At 44.1% G+C, this 22617-nt stretch overlaps 1 protein-coding gene across 1 annotated transcript in view; it reads left to right on the forward strand.

The window, feature by feature from the left end:
* The first annotated feature begins 1083 nt into the window (after positions 1 to 1083).
* The window catches only part of LOC116391212 (cyclin-dependent kinase 17-like), a 22885-nt gene continuing 1351 nt past the window's right edge, over positions 1084 to 22617 (forward strand). The window contains exons 1-13 of the mRNA XM_031861601.1: positions 1084 to 1397; positions 9531 to 9679; positions 14098 to 14262; positions 15054 to 15187; positions 18123 to 18248; positions 19549 to 19605; positions 19742 to 19856; positions 20390 to 20484; positions 20654 to 20716; positions 21112 to 21235; positions 21468 to 21588; positions 21822 to 21919; positions 22074 to 22179. Coding sequence (XP_031717461.1) covers positions 9553 to 9679; positions 14098 to 14262; positions 15054 to 15187; positions 18123 to 18248; positions 19549 to 19605; positions 19742 to 19856; positions 20390 to 20484; positions 20654 to 20716; positions 21112 to 21235; positions 21468 to 21588; positions 21822 to 21919; positions 22074 to 22179 — 1331 coding nt within the window. The 5' untranslated portion in view covers positions 1084 to 1397; positions 9531 to 9552. The remainder of the gene's footprint in view (positions 1398 to 9530; positions 9680 to 14097; positions 14263 to 15053; positions 15188 to 18122; positions 18249 to 19548; positions 19606 to 19741; positions 19857 to 20389; positions 20485 to 20653; positions 20717 to 21111; positions 21236 to 21467; positions 21589 to 21821; positions 21920 to 22073; positions 22180 to 22617) is intronic.

The raw sequence follows: 22617 nt of genomic DNA on the forward strand, positions 1-22617 counted from the left end.
GAGGGTTTCCAAGTGACAGGAAGCTGCTGAGGATTTAATTTTGACTTGATAAATTTATTTTGCTCCTTTAACCACTTATTTTTCTAAGTTTCATGAACCTGTGAAGGCTTGTTTCTTTAGTCTCAGAGGGGGAAACTTATAGGCCTCACTATAGAAATTACACTACAGGCTGAATATGCACCTCTTACCCAGTTAATACCCACAGTTACGAGAGAAAATGGATGACAGACAACAAAAACACATTGACGTTTCTGGGGGAAAAAAAGTGTTTTTCTTGCCAAATGTCTCCTTTGCAGATGCAGCTGAAAGAGGCCCCTCAACAAGCCTGCTCTCTCTGCTTCTTGCATAAAGTCCTGCTGGAAAGTATGCAACCTTCTGTTTGCTTCAGTTTTATTTTTTCTCCCACCTGAATTCTGTCAGTGCCCCAGAAAAGCCTGAATGTTTAAAGTGTTTTTGTGGGGCAATCCAAGGTGGAGGGATTGTTGGTGAGGGAAGTGAGAAGAAATTGGAGAGAAGGTTTCAGAATATGTGTTTGAAGTTTGTTCGGGTAAGCGAACTCAACAGCTGTTAAATTCCACAGCATGTGAGTTTTGAATTCAGGCAAAAGGTTACATTGTTTTTTTGTTTATCCTGTTTTGTTTGTTTGTTTGTTAGTTAAACGTGTTTATATTTTTGGAAACAACTGTCATCGAAAACTTGTTGGCAAATATAATGCAGAATGGACCATTTCAAAATAACGTATATTATAATATAGCAACTGAAGTGTAGTGGTGTAAAAGTTTAAAGTAGCAGAAAATTGACGTAAAGTAGCATAAGTACACAGAAATGTACTTGAGTGCAGTTACTTCACATCATTGATGGTACTTTTCCTTGAATGAAGTTGTGAATGCTTGTCTTTTACTTGAGACAGAGTATTCATATAATGGTGGTGGTGTTGCTTCTTTGTGGATGTAGTGCAACATTTCCTCCACTAGGGGCCGCTGTAGGGCAACTCTGACAATCTCTCTGCAGTTACCAGCACCAACCATTAGGCGACGCTGTTTCCCCGCTGACACTTTCGATGACACGGCTGTGTGGCGGCAGGCAGGCAGCGTCAGCAGGCAGAGAGGACACACTCCGATCAACCATCGTCTCTCACACTGCCATGGTCGAAGAAAACGACAACAGCGCTTCCTATTTTCTGCCGGGAGTGAAACTTTAAAGCCATGATGCTGAACGTCACAGCACCGCGGATATAAGCGACAGAAAGTACCTCCACACCGAAACCCCAAAAGAAGAAGAAGAAGAAGAAGCAGTTCTTTTTATTTTTTTTCAGGCTCGGAGGGAAAGACGGCATCCGGCCTGAAAAGAAGCTCCGAGGTCGGGGACTCCGGTCGGAGCAACGTTCATCGTTTCTGGTGAGAGTCACTCACATTATGTCGGTGTAGTTTCTGGGAATTGAACCGCCGGTTAAGGGGCACGAGACACATTCCCACCGCACTGCGTTGACACTAAACCGGGCTTTAACTATGTTCACTTCACAGCCCTGCGGCGTGAATGCAGCCGGTATTGTCGTGTGAGCTCTATTCACTTTGTCCCACTCACAGGTGAATGGCCGCGTTTAACGAAAACACACTGCGAGGTGAGCTCCACGCAGCTTAAAAGAATGGTGAAGTACGTCCAGAGTGGTTAATGCTCCATCATGTCTGCCCTCACGGTTCAAACATTAGTGTCAGCTTTGTTGTTTCAACGCAGACTGGTTAGTTGTCACTACATTGAACGAGGTTTTGCTTGTCTGTGCTCGCTGCTCTGCATGTGTCGTCCTCCATAGTTGCCACTAAAACATTCACTGACCCACATTTTACAGGTGGACTGGTCTTTATTCTTCCTCAAACTATTTATGAAGCATCGTTCAAAACTGTAGCGGCCTCTGATCTCACACACACAGTCGGTATTAACAGCTTTAAGCCGTCTCAACTGTTTGTGTGAAGGATCAGCAGACAGCAGCCTGTAGTTCGAGAAGGACTCCAGGAATCTCAGCTTTCAATGAAATGAAATGTTCCTGTGTCTTCTTCCTAACCGGTGTGGCGGTGAACTGTGTGTGTGTGTGTGTGTGTGTGTGTGTGTGTGTGTGTGTGTGTGTGTGTGTGTGTGTGTGTGAGGGGGGCAGGATGTCCAAAAGGAAGACATCATTGTTGTGCTCATTGGAAGTTCATCTGGTGTGAATACACCCAGGAGCCTCTGTGGTTACATGTTTATTGTTGTTGTGTTGTCTACTGACTCATGTAGGGTAGATGTAAAACAGAAAGTCTAAAACTTCTCAAATGTGAACATTTGAGAAGTTAGAACCAGTTCTACTGAAGAACATTACTTGCACGATAATCAAAACACGTTCAGGTTATTTTCTGTTGATCGACTAATAGCTTTATCAGCTAATCGTTTCAGCTGTGGTTAGATAACATCGTATCATTGTGATTTGATTCTTCTGCTCAAGTGTCGGTAATTGGTGATATTGAATCATCACACTGCATACTATTTATATCAAATATAAGTTTAAAAAATATATTTTAAATATCTTATTTTGAGGATGATCAGTGTTTTTCTACAGCAGCTGAAAAAGTACTTTGCTTAAATATATATATATATAGTCAAAAATATGACTTAAACCACAAACCCCCTGATAAAAAAACAAGCATTCAGTGAAAAGCTTTTGGTGCTTTTTTCTTTATTTATTGTTTTTTTCAGACAAATAACATGTAACAGTAGTTTCAAATTAGGCTTTAAGTACGTACAGAACAGAAGATCAAGAAAGAAAACGAGACTTAAAATATACATGCATAAAATAAAGCGATAAAATAAAGCCTTTAATGCTTTTGATACTGTGCTATGGAAACATGGTGGTCAGTACCAAAACATACCCACCCGTCCTATCCGTCACTCTACAGTTTACATTGTTTTACTTCATGAAAGCGCTGTCGAGGCACTTTCTCTCATTTCCTGTGAGCAGCATTCAGTTTGACAGCCACAAGCTGCTGAGCTTCCTTGAGAGATGTGCATCATTCAGAAGCTTTTAGGAGGTGTGTCGATTTGTGTGTGTGCTTAAAATACCTGGTGTTGAGCCTGGTACCTGTAGGAGGGTGTGTGTGTGTGTGTGTGTGTGTGTGTGTGTGTGTGTGTGTGTGTGTGTGTGTGTGTGTGTGTGTGTGTGTGTGTGTGTGTGTGTGTGTGTGTGTGTTGGTCTGACGTGGTCTCGTTCCCTTGGTGAAGGCCTTGGGATGGTGGTGGCAGTGCAACCCGAGCTGCTGTGAAACAGCTGTAGCCATGCGCTGCTGATCCCTGGAGTCCCAGTGCAGATCAAATGATGGCCCAGTATATGTGTGTGTGTGTGAGAGTGTGAGAGAGAGAGAGAGCGAGAGCATACACATTAATAGATGTGTTTTTGCCAGAGATTCATTCTCTACTTTTTGAACATCTAATTATACGCGGAAGGATTTCAAACCAAACTTCATAGACTTTATGGGCGATTTTTAATCTGTTTTTGCTGATTCGAATGTGAGTTCCGAGCGTGTTTGTGTGCGTGTTTTTAGCGGCAGGCCAAGGCAGCTGGCTGAAGGTTAATGTGTCACCGCTCTCTGGGGAGCAGCTGCTATGTCACAGGCACCACTCCTGTCTATAGATAGCCATGAATACAAACTCTTCCTCTTTTCTTTGCTGCATTAAAACAAGAACTCTGGCCCCTCAGGGGCCCCTCGCATGCAGTTGCACCGCAAGACAAATGCTGCTGCTGGCAAGTTTGGCCGCCCTCCACTCCCAGATTCTCTCTGTCAGACTGAATCTTGGGAGTGTGTGGTGGAAGTAAAGACCCCACTGAGCCAGCTGGATGAGAACCTGTTTGACAGAGTTCTCATGTAATACCTCACTCCACATATCTGGGTCGTCATCTGAATGTCTGGAACAGGTGAGGGACAAATATTGCCTTTTTTCCCCGTCCCTCTTGGCAGGATTTGCGGGAGCTATTTGAACACTTGTCTGGTCTTTATTTGGAAGCGGACACACACACACACATACATACCGTCCAAACCGACGTTATTGCAGCCAGCATAGCTGCACATATTTGAGATGTGCCGAGTTGTTCATAATTAAGTTCTCACTGGTTTAATAATAGGCCACGTTAAATCCATGTGTTTGTTCTTTTAATTAGGCCCACTCTACCGTGGCTCAGTAGGTCTTTCTAATCTGGGATTGAGAAGGTTGGCCAATGTTTGGTGTAAAGTAATTTGCTTCTCAATGACAATATCAATTTTCCATTTATTTCAAAGCTTAGTGAGTTTCTCACAACTAACAAGCGGGAAAGAAGAAGGAACGAGATCAAAACAAGTTTTGGCTTGTTAGGACTATTGGCTCTGTTTCATATTTTTATGAAATGTCTCAAGTTAAAGCTATTTAGAGCTCAATAAGTCGATCGATTTGTCACCAACATACTTGGTGTTTTTTTGAAGACACACAGACAAAACAATAGACACCACCTTAACTTTCTGCAGGGTCTTCCCTGTGTTTGGCATGCTGTCTGTCTGAAGTGACTACAAAGGCTACTGAGAGCCGTCTGTGTTTGCAGTTTGATTGTGAAGCTGATATTCTGATAACCTCTCACTCCCGTCTGCCCTCGGTTAGATAGCAGCTTGGCCTGTTGTTGCCTTTGAACAGCCATGAAAGGTTATCAAGAATCTCCGCTGCATCGATGAGCGCAGACGAGCCGGGGCGGGGGGGGGGCTAATCGTCGCTCTCTCTGATGCTAATGCTCCGCTCACAAATGGACGCCAGGTGACTTCACTCAGATGAGATGAGTCCACGCCTGGGCCATTATCTCCGTAATGAGTCAGTGATAATCATCCTTTTATCTAGACACAATGAAGGCTGTCAATATATTTAAATACATATTAAGAAATAATAACATCTAAAATCCTCGTTTTTTTTTTATCCACAAAGGATTTCCAACCACAACACTTTTGATGGATGTTTTTAAAAAACTGTTTTACATGTGAATGACACACAAGTCTGCCGCCTACCAGATGCTATCAGGCGCTATCTGTTGATCTCAGCCGGGTCCGCGAGGCTTATCTGTCACAATTCATGCAGCCCCTTCATCCCATTCATTAACGGTGTTATCATGTGACGTGTTAGTGGTGCTTTAGATGTATCGCTTACATGTGAATGATGTGTTTCATTGTAAAAGCCGTAGTTATTCGGGACATATTTATGAAGGGAAATTAATCAAGAAAATTGAAAAGCAATTTTTGACCCGTTCGTCTACAAAACTCTTTAACTGCAGCTACGAACTCGCAATGTTGAACTTGCTCATCGACTGTCTGTCTGCAGAGTTGGGCCACAGCAGAAGGCTTAGAGAGGAGCAGACCTGTCACTCAAGCCGCCATCACCACAGCAGCAATGTTAATCAGCTAGTGTTGAATCTTGTCTGTGAAGATCTGTGCCCGTGTGCGTCTCTGGTCTGGTCTGGCCTCGTCCTTCGGCCACTGGCTCTAGGCTCAGACTTCTGTTGTATCTCTCACACACACACACACACACACACTGACACAGCAGCACAGACCTGTCTATCTGCACCAACTAGCCCTGCAGACACACAGGTGACACGTGTGACAAGTATGAAAGCAGGGTGGGGGAGAAAGAGTGTGCATGTCATTAAGGATGGAAAAGAGCAAAGAAAAGACGACAACTTGATGAGACCCTTTTCCATGTGCGTGGTCTTTGGTTAAGTTCAGACACATCTCACTGTTTCATTATATGTTCACCTGCTGCAGTGCGTGGGGGGGAAGCATGCCTGCCTGGTTGTCATGCTCAGCTCAGCACCACGCAGCACACAAACTACCTCCCGCGTCTCTATTTTATTTTTTACTGTGCACAATGCAGCCTTTATGTTAGGCTCCCATGATGGAGCCAGCTCCTTCACTCATGTCCTCATTGTCTTGGCCAGGATGAGAAAAGGCTGCTCTTTAGAAAAAAACAAAAGGCTGAGCTCACCCTGTGAATCACGCCAACAGTCACGCTTGTTCTTTGTCGTCTTCTGTGTGCCAAGCAGTCCGGGAAGGAGAGGCAGACGTGTTCTAGGACCCCCGTCCTCCTGACGGCGGTGACGTGAGGTGGTTTACTGAACCCTGCGGGGGGGTCATGGAGAGGTTGCGACCTTTCTTTTCCTGTTTCTTGTGGGTGGCCCAGACAAGCAGGAAGGGGATGGTGGCTGTGATGCGATTGGTTCATCTACAGCAGAACTGGGACAATTGCACAGACTTCTTCTGCGGTGATTGTGGAGCATTAGTCTGGCTTTACAGGGCTGTCGTGGGGGATTGGGGGGGTTGTTCCTCACAGCAGGAACTCTTTACCCCTTTAGTAGTCGCCGTCTGCTCGTGGCTGCAGGGGGGAAAAAGGACAGAATCCATATGAAGCATGTGTGTATTGTCACCACTGCAGCACCCATACTGCTCCTCCTCGCTCCTGCTTCCCCACCTCGCTTCTACCTCTCGCCGACTGAACTGCCAGGAACATCGGAGGTGGGAAATGCAATTTAAACATACAGCGGGAGGTTTGTCAGTGAGGCGAGTGCTGTGTAGCTTTGGGTGTTGATGGTTTAGGGAATGAAAAAGCAGACGTAGTCTGGAGGGGGGGGGGGGGGGGGTTGCTACAGGTTGTGAGATGGGGGAGACGCAAAATCTGCATGCATGCAGTCTCCTGTCGTGCTCTGCATTTTCAACATGGAAAAAGCAGTCGGGTTGCTGTGGTAACAAATCCACAATCGTGGACCTCGGACGCCCGCTCCCCCCTCCTCCCCCCTGCTCCCTGGCCACCTCCCAGCAGATCTAGAGCTCAGACCGGCCTACTTAGGGGAGCAGGAATAAGGCTCGCAACAGGGATCATGTCCAAAGCTCGGCACTCGATCCCACAGCAGGAACTTGGGCCAGCGGATGGGGGGGTGCACAGTAGACCCCCCCCCCCCCCCCTTCTCTTTTCCTCCTCCCTACTGCTCCATTAACTTTCCATTGAACACTCAGAAAGTGATTTGTATCCACAGAGTCTGCACAGGATAGTAGGTCAAACCCTGGTTATTTATGGGATGTTGATGTGCTCCGTCTTCTACATTCATAAATTCAGAAGGGATTCTGCATATCACCATGGAAACTGAAGACAGATTTACTGCCAAAAAACAGAAACGGGGAATGTCCTGTGAATTTATCCCAATTTTGGTGCCAGATAATCCTTGAGTTTATCCCAATGATTGTAAACACAACACACACTGATTTTGTTTGCCTTTTTCTTTTTTTCTATTACTCCTATAAATTTATGAAAAGTCCACAAAATAGCGTGAAATACGTAGATCCTGCGGTGACTTCTTCCAGCCTAGTGTATCCGCTCCAAACCAGTTGAATGAAATGCGCCTAATTTGGGAAGAAAGACAGGAAACAGTCCCTGTTGTCTCTTCCAGGGCACCCTTCTATAGTGGTTCATTACATTCTTCTGCCTCGGTATGATGAGTGCACTTATTCTATGCAGCGCACATGTTGCAGGCTGAGCTCGACGCTGCAGCAGCAGAGCGGGTAACGCAGTGGGCTGTCGGGGAGACGACGGGCCGCTTGTTCACGCTGGAGCTGACGCGTCACGAGGCGGACTGATGTGAAGCCGTTATGACACTCGAGTTGACGCTCTGCCTCCTCTCGGATCCTGGAATAGTTAGATTGATTGTTGCTTGACTGAGAGCACAGAAGGGCAAGTGTGTATGAACGTAGTGCAAGACGAGATGATTATGTAAAATATATATTCTGACCAGTCCGAATTTAAAAAACAAACAGGCTGTAGTGAAGAAGAGTGCTCCATCCCTTGTGCGTATGACCTGGTAGGTTTGCTCTATATGCCAAAATTAAACTTTGATGTTGTGATTGCTGGCCAGAATCGAACCAGGAAGCAAGTACTCGTCCTAAACCACTCAACAACAGGACGCCCCTGGATGAGTTCTACCGTCATGGTGCATGATTTCTAGGTAGTAGGTCTGCCTCACTGCTATCAGAAGATAGAAGAAGTTTCCTTTAAATGCTCATGATCTCCAGTAATATTTTGTCTTTGTACTGTCCCAGTTTGCTTTGGCCTTGAGCCCAGTTCAGCTGGTTGCTGCTCTGTGGAGGGAATGGGGGCCGACTCTCTGCCTCCTAAAGCTCCATACGTACAAACTTTTTTTAGACTTTGTCGGGTGAAAAATGAAGCTTCTGACTCATCTTTATCTTCTCAAGGTTTTTCATCAAGGCGCCATGTTTGCTACAGTACTTTGCTGCCACCGTCACCATGTTTTTGGACTTGTTCACCACTTTGACTTGTTTTTAAGTCAAATCTGATTTGTCAGTTTGGGCTAATGCTTCTCCCAATCTCCACCGTAATAATCAACAACAATCTGTTAATCGTTTACGTTGTTTGTCGGGCACAAAGACTAGAAATTCTTTGTTTCATATTGTTGTAAATTGAATAACAAAGAGTATTGTTTCAAGAAAGAGCCAAACCTTTCAACTGACGGTTCAAAGCATCAACATTTAGACTGCAGCTTTAGTTTCAGCCGTAATCAGATTCCACCACCTTGTTGTTACTTGGCTCTGGCCGTGTAAGTACGTTACGACAGAGATCAGGTTATGAGCGATATCTGGAAGACACGAGGGAGAAGCTGACGGGCAGCGAGCCCTGAGGGCTTCCACTATCATTCATATGTGCTCATGTCTGGATTTACTCATCGCCGTCACAGACAGACAGACACATGTCCGTATCTGCAGCAGTAGTGGAGTCACGATCTCTACATGTAGGTCACGGGGAGAGGCTGCCTGTAATCTGCCAAACATTCCTAAATATCTTGATGTCTTCATTTGAACTCCTTTGTTCCTCTTCTCAGGGATTCTCTCTCACACACACACACACACACACACACACACACACATATATACTGTCTCTAGCTCTCACAGTCAGTTACTCTCATGTACACAGTAAATGCAGCTGGAATGTGTGATGTGGACTCGATGCGGCCCAGGCTAGTCCGGCTCCATTCAGGAGCAAATCCCCCTGGTTTAGGATTTGCTTTTACAGTCCGGTAAGCCGGGCCACCGTACTCTAAACTCACCCGTAAGAATCTCTCACCAACTTGTAATGTTTTCCCAGGAGGAGGAATGTAAAGCAATGTGCCCGAATGAGCTGAGTCATAATTAACGCCTGAGTGCCGATTCATCCGTGTCGTTGGTGATTCAACGACGTCCTCGATTTCAGTTTGACTCTCGATGTGGGATTGTGAAACAATGCTGCAGACGGACGAGGTGTATTCTTTTCAATTAAAGGCAGTTTACAGTTTTGTCTGTGAAATGTCAAGGCCTGCGACAACCATACAGCTCACAGATAGTGGTGGTAGAGTAGTCTTCTGTAAGAAACAAAACTAAAAACAAGCTGTATCTGTTCATATCATTGTGTAGGGTTACAACCACCGCTCAAATATGCATTGTTTTATTTGTCGTCCTCAGGCCTCCCCTTCCCGAGAGCTCCATGGAGAAGATGAAGCGGTTCAAGCGGCGTCTCTCGCAGACGTTACGAGGCAGCCACACCATCGACGAGTCGCTGTCTGAGCTGGCCGAGCAGATGACCATCGAGGAGAACGCCCTGAAGGACAGCGGTGAGGTTCAGGAGCAGTCTGTCAACGTTGATGCGACACTTTATATGATATTGAGTCGGACGTATTTTTATATTGATTTATACATTTATCTCAATGCTCTTCAACATAGTAACACAAGATAATGAAACAGTTGTGGGGTTATGAATGTTATGACCGTTACTTTTGTCTTTTCTTTCTATCGAACAACCATGAGCCAACGCTCTGCACCATAAGCCCTTTTCACACATGGTATCTGTCATATTGCTGGCTTCATTTGTCTCTTCAAGTATTTTTTGTTTTTGGCATTCATATAGTGTTTAATAACACGCCGATGTATAGTAGAGATGCTACTCTCAGCACCATCATTGACAGCGTGCACAAACATTTATGTAACATTTTCTCCAAAACTGCACCAATTTACAGGACCTTCCATCACTTAAAGAAATCTCTAAATAGAAGTACTTGCAGGTTAACGGACGAATACAATCCAACTGGAAATGAAGTGCAGTATGTTGCACTTTAGTGAGCTTTATGTCTTCTTCACTCTGAAGGCTGAAGAACTTCCACACAGACGACAAGATTATTTATTGGTATTTCTATATTAAATAACATATATAATGATAGAGGATTGCATATTTATCATCCACAACTACATTTTGTTACGTAAAGACGGTTATTTTGGATTATTGTGGCTCTTGGTTCCATTACAGGAGCGTTGGTGCTGCTGGAGAGCAGTGGTGAGGTGTAACATTATATGAAAGACAGACAGGTTGCATCAGTAAAGGATTTTAAAACATTTACTGCAGTTTAATAACTTTTTTTCTCTCCATCACTCAGTAAACAAGGGACACTGTAGTCTAACCATAACCATCAGAAACCAAGCTCATCGTCATGCCTCAGAGGTTTATTCAAACACGTTTACGTAATGAAGTGCATGTCTGAAATAGGGTTTAGTTGCTCTTTTTTAATGGACTACATTTATATCGCACTTTCATCCAAAGCCAAATCCAATTATTATCTAACACTTATCAGAATCTGAAAGCCGACTGAGTTAAACCGCTCTATATGTTCAGATATATATGCTTAGATCAGGTTTCTGCAAAGTCTAATCTACGCATCAGTTGCAGTTCGTGATACTCCGACAGAGTATTTAGCTCAAGGATTGGATATTTCTTACTGAAATGCCACTTGGGAGTCGTTTACTTTTGTCCTTAAAGGGATTTTTTGTTTTTTTTTGAAGATGGTTGTATGAGGTTCTTAACTTTATAACCTCCAGTAGATGGAGGTCTGCACGCGCACAGTTTGGGGAAACAGACGGGAGTAAAGCAATGATCTAAAATAATCTATCAGTTTAAGTTTATGCTTTATCTAGAATATTTCACTTTTCCCTTTCCGACGGGGAACTGAAGCCGTTATCTGTGCTCTCTGATTTAAAAACAGTCCGGAGAACACGAGAGCTGCTTGTCTACCGCGACCTCGATTGGTTAATTTGTTTGTGTTGGTTAGTTAGTTTGTGTTGTTGTTGTTGGTTAGTTTGTGTGGTTGTTGGTTAGTTTGTGTGGTTGTTGGTTAGTTTGTGGTGTTGTTGGTTAGTTAGTTAGTGTTGTTGGTTAGTTGGTGTTGTCGGTTAGATTGTGTTGTTGTTGGTTAGTTAGTGTTGTTGTTGGTTAGTGTTGTTGTCGGTTAGTTAGTGTTGTGTCGGTTAGTTTCTGTTGTTGTGTGACTTTGGTGAATCTGAACTCGCCCTTTAAAACAACATGGACTATGGATCAGTACCTCACTCTACCCGACACAATCCAAACTATCCCTATAAGCTTTTAAGTGAGTCGAAGCCTTGGAAATGTCACTTAAACATTGACTATATACAGAAAACAATGTGACATTTACAGCAATAACTCTTTATTTATGTTACTGTAGAGGCACTCTGTTCCACAGTCGTAGATACTCTAGTTCCTCACGTCGTTCATCTGGATGCTGCTGAAGGCTGCGGCCTTAAAGGCCTCGCAATAAAAGCATCGTCGCACCGCGGCTTATCTCCGCTGATATTCACAAAGTCTACAGGAAGCGAGGGGGCGAGGGAGTGAGGGGAGGGAGCACGACTCGGTGTACTACCACGTCCGTTGCCATGGCGCTCAGGATCTGGAAACCTTCTAGAGTTTCCATGACATTGCCACGGCAACTTGGATGACTTGGTGAAACCGGCCATGCATCTCGATGCATTCTTTCAACTCTTCTTCCTCTCTTTTGGCCACCCAGAGTTCCTCTTTCAGTCCTGTCCTCGGTTTTCTGTTGTCTTTTGTCCAATTGGGACGGGTTTTTTTTCACCTTCTTCAATTAATCAGATCGTCCAAGTCCCCCTCCCCCCCCCTCTGAGAACTAACAGGGCTTTGCAAAGAGCTTTTTGTATAGTGATTAACACCAGGTTTGCCCAGAGTGGTGTGTGTGTGTGTGTGTGTGTGGGTGCGTGGGTGTGTGGGTGCGTGGGTGCGTGTGCGCGCGTCCGCTTAGCAGCCTGTGTAACAGTAAATAGGGGGTAGAGAGGAGACAGAACGGGGTAGCCAGATGAGATGCGATCTGAACTCTGTGATTGGGGAAAGCGTTGTGGTTCTGATCTGATTATGTAACACTTCTAACTGAGGCCAGCAGCTGCAAAGAGATAAGAGAGGGGTGGCATCAGGGCCTGGAAGTTACACGGGGTCTGTGTTTTCTTCTGTTTTCATAGGACATCTAGGAAACGCCTCATCGGTGTAGAAGGGAAAACTGACAAATTGTTGACATGGCTTGTAATATAGGACACACCATATGTTCCATAGTTTTGACATATGTGGTTACAAAACTGTTACGTGGTGGAATCTGTTTTTCAGCCCACAGTGCTCTGAACCCTGTGAGCTTAATGTTGTCAATGAGATTTTAGTCTATAAATGTATTGAGCCTGGAAACTAGAAGCCAGACAAATGAGAAAGCAATGGGGGGGGTTTAGATGATGACATGGATTGCTTCCTCCAAAGCTTTTAAGTCTTCAATATTTATTATTAGGTATTGTTGATACAAAATGAGTCATGACTCTGCAACTACATGTCTTATTTCCTGATAAATGTGACAGAACAGTCGCCGATGGTTGACCGCCCAGTCAGCGGTGCATTTATCTAATCAGGTGTGGGAAGGGTCGCTGTGACGTCTCAGTGAAGTGGAGGACAGTCAGCCATCAGTTATACAGCACAAAACAATTACACATCGAGGCCAGCAAGAATACTGTGACGAAAACAAAACCTTAGTGATGGCTTTGTAATTCTAACTCTCAATGAAAAACATAAAAATCATATGCCACAGCATATATTGTCACATAGTAAATTTAATTTTAAATAATCTGCAATGTCTTTTGGCTAATCCATCCATTAAAATACACGTCCGTCTGCCTGAGGTCTGTCTGCCTGTGAAACAGCTTCTCTGGGTCCACATTCTCCCCTCATCCACAGTCGGTGTTTCAGTTGGTCCTTCTTTATTCATAATCAATCGTTCACCTCTGTCGGCTCCATTCTTGCATTTAGACAAATGCTCCGCTGTAATGGCAGTTTTAGACCCTCCAGCAAAAGAAATCCACTGCTGCTGACTGAAGACGTTTTGTTTACCCACTTCTCATATTGGCTATTTACAGTATGCAGGTCACACTGGACGAGAGAACAGACCACATTGTAACTGCTATGAAGTAACCCTTGTTTCAATGGGATATTCTGGAAATATCAAAGCACATTAAACTGCACCAAATCCCACTGGTGGCTCCAAGGTTGTTTTATTTATATCGCCAAGACAAGTACTGTTATGTTTAAGCTTTTAGGTTGTTTTCAGGTGTGCTAAAACTGACAATATCACAAATTCTCATGCATATGTAACACATTGCAATACCTTAAACAGTATACAGTACTCGATCTACTGTGTAATCTGATGTCTATGGTAACAGTGATTCTGTTTCTTTCATCAGTCCTTTGCTTTTATCATCTCAGTTTTTCTTGGATGTTGGCTGTTTTCTTCTGTTTCTCTCTTTTAAACCCGTGAAGAAGAGAATTCAGTGTTCTTGTTCAAGTCCATTTGTGGAAACATGCTTCATGTGGAATAATATTTGTTCAGCGTGCATTTGACTATCTCACTTCTTCACAGCAATTAACTGATATTACATGCACATCTAATCATCAGTAGAATACGAGTTGAAACCTCTTATGTAACGGTGATTATGCTAAGTAACCAGTAATGTATAGTTAGAGCTTCAGAAAGCTTTTAGTCTGTTAGAACTTGTCTTCCAAATATCATTGAGAAGTTCATTTCTAAAATGTTGTAAAGGGATTCAGTGTTTCTGTTACCAGTAGCATTAATACCGTCACAGGCGGGCTCACATTCCTGCTCAGACATTTTTTCTCAGACAAATGTTGTTTCTCCTTCCACAGAGCCGATAGTGAGGAATGGTCGTCCTCCGTCGGCCCACAGTGTGCACTCCTTCCTGCACCAGTACACGGGCTCATTTAAAAAGCCGCCGCTGCGACGGCCCCCGAGCGTCATCGGAGGAGGCCCGGGCTCTCTCATGGTGATGCCTCGCAACGGCAGTCGTCTCGGTGAGAGAGAGAGAGAGAGAGAGAGAGAGAGAGAGACACACACACACACACACACACACACACAAGGCTGTGATCACATTTAACATTTGCGTTTTTTGTGACCTTTTATTTAGTTTCAAGAGGTAGAATCTGTTCAGAAGTTGCAACAGTAGCTAGATTGTTTTTGTATTTCTACAGAGTCAGCTGAGCCTACACGCACACACAGATATATTATGTGCTCAAACAAACCACAGCTTGAGGCATATGTTGCAGACACACACACACACACACACACATAAATATCCGTACAATCGCTCCAGTGTTGCATTCAGACTCACAATAAGCCATTTGTTAAAGAATGAGCCTATAAATACTTACTTTGGACACTTCCAGCAAACCAACAGCTTGGATTCCTAACCCAGATACAATATTTAAAATATTCACAACACTCCCTAATATAAACATGAAGCTTGGAGGAATGTGCTTTATATCAATGAAGCAGGAGTTTGTTTAGGCGTGGGAAGATTACAGGGTGATCGTGATGTATGGATTTGTCTTGTAAGGCCCCGTGGCAATGAAATAAATGAAATCTATCAGTCAAACTTATTAAACCTAATGTACTTCTTGTGTATCTCTTCACATATACACACACCTGACACGGCCAGAAGATTTATGAGAACAGAGGCACTCATAAAAGTGTCAAGAGAGTTGTTTTTCTTTCCTGTTGAAGTCATCAGCCGGTGTTTCCACAGACCTGCTTCATCCGTCAAACTCCACCTCTCAGCCTAACTTTCTGTCTTTCTCCACTCCAGATATCGTCCACGAGAACCTGAAGATGGGGTCTGACGGGGAGAGCGACCAGGCGTCGGGGACTTCCTCGGATGAGGTGCAGTCGCCGACGGGTGTCTGTCTGCGGAACAGAGGGAACAGACGCATCTCTGCAGAGGTGGGGCTCGTTTCTTTCAGATTTCAACCTTGCGAAGCCTTTCTACCTTTTTTTTTTTTTTTTTTTAATGGCGAATACGTTGTGGGCAACATGAGTCACTGCAACAGTTATTTGTCTGCCTCCACATTGTCGTTGAAGGTATGTTTTGATTAATTCACTTAAGAGTGAAGGAATCTGAGCGATTGATTATGAATTTATGATGAATGAAGAGTTACTGTTTATTAATGTGCGTCACTGCACCATGCTGTTGTTCGTAGAACAACACGCCGAAGTCCTGAGCTGCCCACAAAATCTCAGCAGGGGACACAAACACACACACACACACACACACACATACTGTTCTGCTGAACTGAACATCCTTTGTAAATCTGTTTTAAAAAGGTTTCACAGCTGCTACCACCACCAGCAGCCAACCCCCTTACTTACTTTCACCCTCTCTTTTAACACACACACACACACACACACACACACACACACACAGAGTCGGTAAAGGACGGGCAGATTATGACATTCCTCTGTTGGTTACATAATGTCAACACATTATGGAAAGACCTCTCGCTGTGATTATTATCATTATATTCTGTTTCATTTTACCATGAAGTTCCAACGTTTGAGAACAAAAGCAGCTGTTGTAGAGCTACAGTTGTCCTGGCTTACTGCATGCTGCTAAGCAGAGTTTTATTCGGCAGAGCATATGGAAAGACAGACGTGCACACAAATGTAGAGTGAGATAAAGAGTGAAAGCTTTAATCCAACCGGCTCGGAGGGACACAGAGAGGCAGTGTGGAGCAAGAAGGGAAATAAAGTGTCCGCATCGGTGTTTTCTGGAATTTTTCAGATTTCGGACATTGACTTGCATCATATTATTGTGTAGGTTTCTGTAGTGATTGAAGAGGAACTAATTACATCAGTGTTTGATGCTCCTTTCATTTTTTTTTTATTTTTTTTTTATTGTTTAACATATATAATCAATACATTTTAACATGATGATTGGATTGAGGACCCCTGGTTTCGGCTGTGTATTAACACACACACACACACACACGCACACACACACACACACACACACACACACGCACGCCGTTAAATGAAATGTAGTTTTAAACTCTTAAAAAACAATCAAAACATGACACCCGACAAAGTAAAGGTGTTGCAAACAAAGTTTCCATAAAAGCACTCAAGCTAATTAAATTAACAACAATTTACGTTTAACAGACAGAGCAGTCACGTACTTCTATCTGTACTTCGCCGTGTGGTTGATGTCGACATCTTGCCAGTGAACCACATGTTGCACAGCACCTGCTGGGCGATCATGCGAGCAGACGTCTTGTGACCACACACCTCCCTCTCTCCGACGCTGTTCATTGGTTGGTTTGATTGCAGGAAGTCTGGGGATTTACGAGCAGATACAAGTAGCTACGAACCAAACATGCAAGACTGCAAGAAAGGAAACATTACTAACATTACCCATTACTAACCACACACAGAGACATGACACACCATCTCTCGCTGTGTAACGACGGTGTGTGCGAGCAGTGCACCCCACACTTCCTGTGACTGTTTCACAACCTGAAGGGAGTTTATTTAGACAGAAGCAAGAACACAAACAAACGGTTTTATACTTTCTCACAGCCCAACACTCGGTGTCTTGTTCCTTCATTTCTTTTGTGATGTAACACTCAGAGGGGGAACAGTAGTAGAAGAAGAGGAGGAGGAGTGAGAAAATCCCTCCGTCTGTGTTCAGGTAGAGGATTGTGCGTCTCTCACTGGAGAGGAAGAAACGCTGTTTTGGGATTACATCACAAGGATTACTGTAATACGGTACAGATGGGCCCCTGTTGGCCCAGATTAGGCGGGTTGATTGGACAACTGGAGGAGGGGGGGGGGCAGCGACGCAAACACACATGGATGGCATTGTTTGCTCTGAGGACAACACTGACCCAGCACACAGAAAATATGAAATGTTATTCATAAATACAGATACATCAAACCATATTCACATGACTTTATTTGTAGATTCATCAAAACACCTTCGAGTACAGTATATGCAGCTTTGTAAGTTAATAATATATATCCGGTAAGAAGCAATATTTTTATGAAAGAATACCAAAAAAAAGCAAAAGAGCTAAATCTGTCTTGTTGCACAGCAGAGTAACATTTCTGATCAACACATCCACATATTAACATATTTATTAATGCCCTGTGCAATGTGCAATATGTCTTATTTCCATAAGTTGTAATACAAAACTTCACTTCCTATAAAACTGAGTCCATCAGCTGTAATCAACAAGGAAGTCAAAAGGCTGAGTCACTGTTGTGGTTTGAATGTGAGGCTTAAGGATCGGCTCACTCAAGTCGAGGCAACTTCAGTTACAGATTCATCAATGAGCTTGTTGTTGAATTGTGGGAAGTTCAAGTTGTATGTTAGCAGGGAGGGAGGGAGGGGTGTTACTAAGTGTTGAGAGAGAGAGAGAGAGAGAGAGAGAGAGAGAGAGAGAGGCCGGATTAACAGTAATCTAACAAATAGAGGAAATGCATGATGGGAAGAATCCTGACGTTGCATTGTGAGCGTGTGTTTGATTTTATGTAACATCATGCTTTAGTACTTTGTTGCTCTGGGAAAGACTTTACCTCGGACTCTTAAAGGGCTCCACAGGCTGCCTTTAATGCTTACACAAGACTGCTACACGAAACTACATAAACCCATGCTGCCACACACACTGCCCTCTCTGTTGACCGATGAGGCCTAAAGCTGGCTGGTTCTTCCACATTCTACTTGTTTACTCTGGGGTTTCACCTTTTTGTTGTCGATCACTGGTATTTATTCAGAGCTTACGCTGTTTGCTGAAGGTTTACGCCGTTTTTTTCATGGTCATACATCATGTTGACACTGTTTTTAAATGAGGTTCTCTGTTTTTTTTGTGTGTGTGTGCAGGACCTGAACAAACGTCTGTCCCTGCCGGCTGATATCCGGATACCTGATGGTTACCTGGAGAAGCTGCAGCTGAGCAGCCCGCCCTTCGACCAGCCGCTGAGCCGACGCTCCCGCAGAGCATCACTGGTGAGAGAGAGAGAGAGAGAGAGGGGGGGGGGGGAGAGAGGGAGAGAGAGAGGTTAGAGGGCAAGAAAGAAAAGACATTGTGGTCTTAAGAAAAAGGACAATTACAAATGTCTATTATTTCTAAGTGGATTTAAGTCACTGAATCTAAAGATGTGTCATGTCTTTGTCATGACACATGACGCAAATTAAATCAGTCCGGCGCTAGTATTATCATCACAGTCCTGCTCATTGCTTTTCAACATCGCCCGCAATGTGTCAAAAGGCGTTTGACATATTTATATATATATACTGTATATATCACTTCATGGCCTATAATCACCCTTGTGTTATCTAACATTTTGCAGATAAGATCTGGATCTGCAGGTAGCTCAGAGCCACACCTGTCAGATAAAGGGCGTGGAATAGAAGCTAAAATAATTCCCTGCTGCTCGTGAAACTCGAGTGCTGATTCTTCCAAACTGCTTATGTAAATATAGAGTACTCGCTGCCCACGTCTGAGAGCGAGCCGTTGTGATTGGACAATAAGCAGTGGAGAAGAATCGGTCAGAAAGGCCGTCGGGGAGGGGAAGGGGGGCTGCTCAACATACAGAGAGCTGTGAGAGTTTTATTTAAAGGAAGCCAGAAACAGAAGTGAGAGAATGAGAGCTCACACTTCGCTCCGTCTAATCTCATCCTCTCACTCGTGTTTTTATTTTGTACCCCAGCATTCACTATGTGAGCTGCCTCAATAATTGGCTTGTGGTTTTACTTTGAATATGCATCCGTCAAAAGCAACAGAGGAGAAGTATGAACACAGAGCCTCACCCAGTCCAGCGTATTTGCATACAAGCTCCCCTGCAGAGTTGTTTATAAATAGTATTGCACCTTAGTGTTTTTAAATTGTATTCTAAAGCCCATTAGGGATGCACCTAATGATTATTTACATGATCAATGAATCTGCAGTTTTTTTTGGCCATTTATACTTACAAAATGAGCCAAGACATTTTCTGTTGATTGACTTATTTATTAATTGACTCATTTTTGGTGGTCCAAGGCACTTGAGAGTTTTCCATTGTGTGTTTAACGTAACGTAAAGTTTGCCTTCCCTTCCCTGTAAACAAACACATTGTAAAAGCCAAAAGCCAACAGTCAGCTGTCACAAGAGATTAGCAATGATGGCGCAGGCTGTGTGTGACCTCCTTACATCCCCCCTCTGCTGCTGCGAGGCCGTCATAAGGATTTGCCGTCGTGTCTGTAAGCTTGTCAGTGCAAATAAAGACGCTACCCTCATTAATGGCGTTTGTCCTTTTCTCTTCTCCAGTCAGAAATTGGATTTGGGAAGCTGGAGACCTACATCAAACTGGACAAACTGGGGGAGGTACGTGAGAGTGTTTACCTTGACTTCTTCACAGGTGTTGATGTTCTCAGAGAATATATAACACGTGACGACACAGTTATAGGGCGTACCTTTAACCCCTGGCGGTCTGTCTCACCTGTTTCCTCCTGTCCTCCAGGGTACATACGCTACAGTCTTCAAGGGGAGAAGTAAGCTGACGGACAACCTTGTGGCGCTGAAGGAGATCAGACTGGAGCACGAGGAGGGGGCTCCATGCACGGCGATCAGAGAAGGTATTAAAGGTTCAGTGTGGAATCTCAGACATTACCCACTGTGGCCTCCCAGTTAGTCCCGTTTTGAAATGACTACATTTTAAGTTTGTACTATTATCTACATGTAGTTAACATGGAAGCACTAACAAGGTTTCAACACAAACTAAAAAATCTCCCAAACCTTCAGACTTTGGCAAGAATTCAACCCCAGTAACAAGTTCTGTTTGGTGCAATTAATGAAAAGCGTCAAACACTTGAAATAAGTTTTGAACTCGGGTGCTTTAACTCTAAATAAGTTCACCGAAGTGCCTGAAACTACTGGTTGCCCTCCCGGAGAAATGCATTGTGGGTACTTCGGAGTGAGAATGTCAGACCAACTACAGGACAGAAGTTATATAAGGAGAGTTATCTTTGTATATGGTGTTAAATCTGAGACTTTCTTTATAAGTCTGATACACTTGTGCGTGACGAGGCTTTGTGAATAGACCTCAGACGGCTCAGTGATTGTAAATTCATGCCGTCGTTACAGCTGTGTCCTCTTCCTCGTCCCCTAGTGTCGCTACTGAAGGACCTGAAACACGCCAACATTGTGACGCTGCACGATATCATCCACACAGAGAAGTCGCTCACACTGGTCTTCGAGTACCTGGTGAGACCAATGAAACCTTGACCCCTCACCTCTGCCTCACGGGTTTATGCTCTGCACGGACGCTACAATGAATACGTTTGACATCATTATTATTCATGACCCTCTGTGGAGTTGAGGATGAGGAGCACAACTGTTGATGTGCCTCTTTTAACGCCCCCCCCCCATCTAGGACAAAGACCTCAAGCAGTACATGGACGACTGTGGGAACATCCTGAGCATGCAGAATGTCAAGGTGAGCCTCCACAGGCACCCTGCTGGGCCGGCCAACTTCATCAACTGCCATGACTTTGGTGGTTGCTGCTTTCGTCAATACAAGAAACACTTAGTGTGCCCCCTGGTGGTGGAACGTAGGCAGTGGAGGGAAAGTGAAATTTGTTTTCTTAACCCTTCTTTTCCACATAAATCTCTTGTTTGTGTGTGTTTTGTAGAAATGTGGTTAAATGTCTCTTCAAATAAGAAAAACACTTAAACTGCGTATTGAAGCTCAACTTTGACTGTCAATTAGTCCGCAATTTATAGATTTTATTTTTCTAAATCTATAATACAAAGGGGTTTGGATGGGGTTTGTGATGTAGCAACAGCATTTATTTATGATGATAGTTGCTGATCTAATATGTCTTTCCCTAGATTTTTCTGTACCAGATCCTGCGAGGACTGGCTTATTGTCACAAGCGGAAAGTTCTCCACAGAGACCTGAAGCCCCAGAATCTGCTCATCAATGACAGAGGAGAACTCAAACTTGCAGACTTTGGTAAAAACTACAGACGGTATTTGCATCAACTATCAATCTGTGTAAGATGAAAATTATTTTGTGTCATTTGGATTAAAAAAGGACTCCTGTTTTCCAACATATTTCCTCTATATTGTTCCATATTTAAAAAAAGGGTGAATATTTGGCATTTTTGAATTAAACCCGTCATCTGCAGTTTCTACTAAATGTGCCCATTCGATCCGTTTTCACATCTCATGTTTCTGCTCCACAGGCCTGGCGAGGGCCAAATCTGTGCCCACTAAAACATACTCTAACGAGGTGGTCACACTCTGGTACCGGCCCCCCGATGTGCTGCTGGGCTCCTCTGAGTACTCCACTCAGATAGACATGTGGTGAGTGGGCCTCGCTCAACAGGGACGATTACGACTGTTAGAAAATACTGATTAGACTCCCGGCTTCACGCTCTTTACGTTCACATGAACGTAGTGAAGGTGAAGAGGCAAATCCTCAACAGGAAAGAATTTCAGATTATTGTCTTTGATTATTCATAGTCTCGTACCATTCTGATGATGAAGTGCAGCAAATTTTTCTGACTTAATCCCTCCTGTCTGTGTCTTCCTGTCAGGGGTGTGGGCTGTATATTCTATGAGATGTCTGCCGGCAGGCCTCTGTTCCCCGGCTCCACCGTGGAGGATGAGCTGCATCTCATCTTCAGGCTGCTAGGTCAGTGCTGCCCCCTGCTGACAGGGGAGCACTCAAACATTTAGTACTTTAAATCGCATAAACCCTGGCATGTCGCCCCAGGGCAGTGTGAAAAGTCCCTCCAGCTGCCGTGGACTAGCCTGACTAATAAGGTCGATTGAATGTCCCTCCACAGGCACTCCCACAGAAGACAGCTGGCCTGGAATATCCTCTATGGACGAGTTCAAATCCTACAAGTTCCCCAAGTACAAGGTTCAGCCGCTCATAAACCACGCACCGAGGTAAGACTGGGACCCTTGTCATATCCTGAGCATCTATATCTGCATTGTCTTTTATACATTACATCAGATGTAGTGTGCTGCAGCTTATCGAATGTCTCGTGGGCTTATTCCAGATGTTTAGATAGCAATTCTACACCTTTACAATTTCTTAACACTGCCCCCCTTACCTTTCTCGTTAGCCCTCTAATCACTGGAGATGGAAATGAGCCCATTTTTCTAATCAGACCCAGGTATGGGAGAAGTTACTGCATGTAACGTTTAGATTTGAGAGTTAGACGTTGGCATCGTTGGTTTGTTTAGTTAGGAGTGTGTGCTCTTCCTGTAAGGAAATCCTGTGGAATAGTTGACTGTGTTTCCTTCCTGACACTCGCCTGCATCTGTGAGTCACCCCACCTCTACTGACCTCTCTCCTGCTCTCCCCCCCCCCCCCCCCCCCCC

The sequence above is a fragment of the Anarrhichthys ocellatus genome, unplaced genomic scaffold (assembly GCF_004355925.1).
Source record: "Anarrhichthys ocellatus isolate YVR2014 unplaced genomic scaffold, GSC_Weel_1.0 scaffold2, whole genome shotgun sequence".
Taxonomy (NCBI): domain Eukaryota; kingdom Metazoa; phylum Chordata; class Actinopteri; order Perciformes; family Anarhichadidae; genus Anarrhichthys; species Anarrhichthys ocellatus.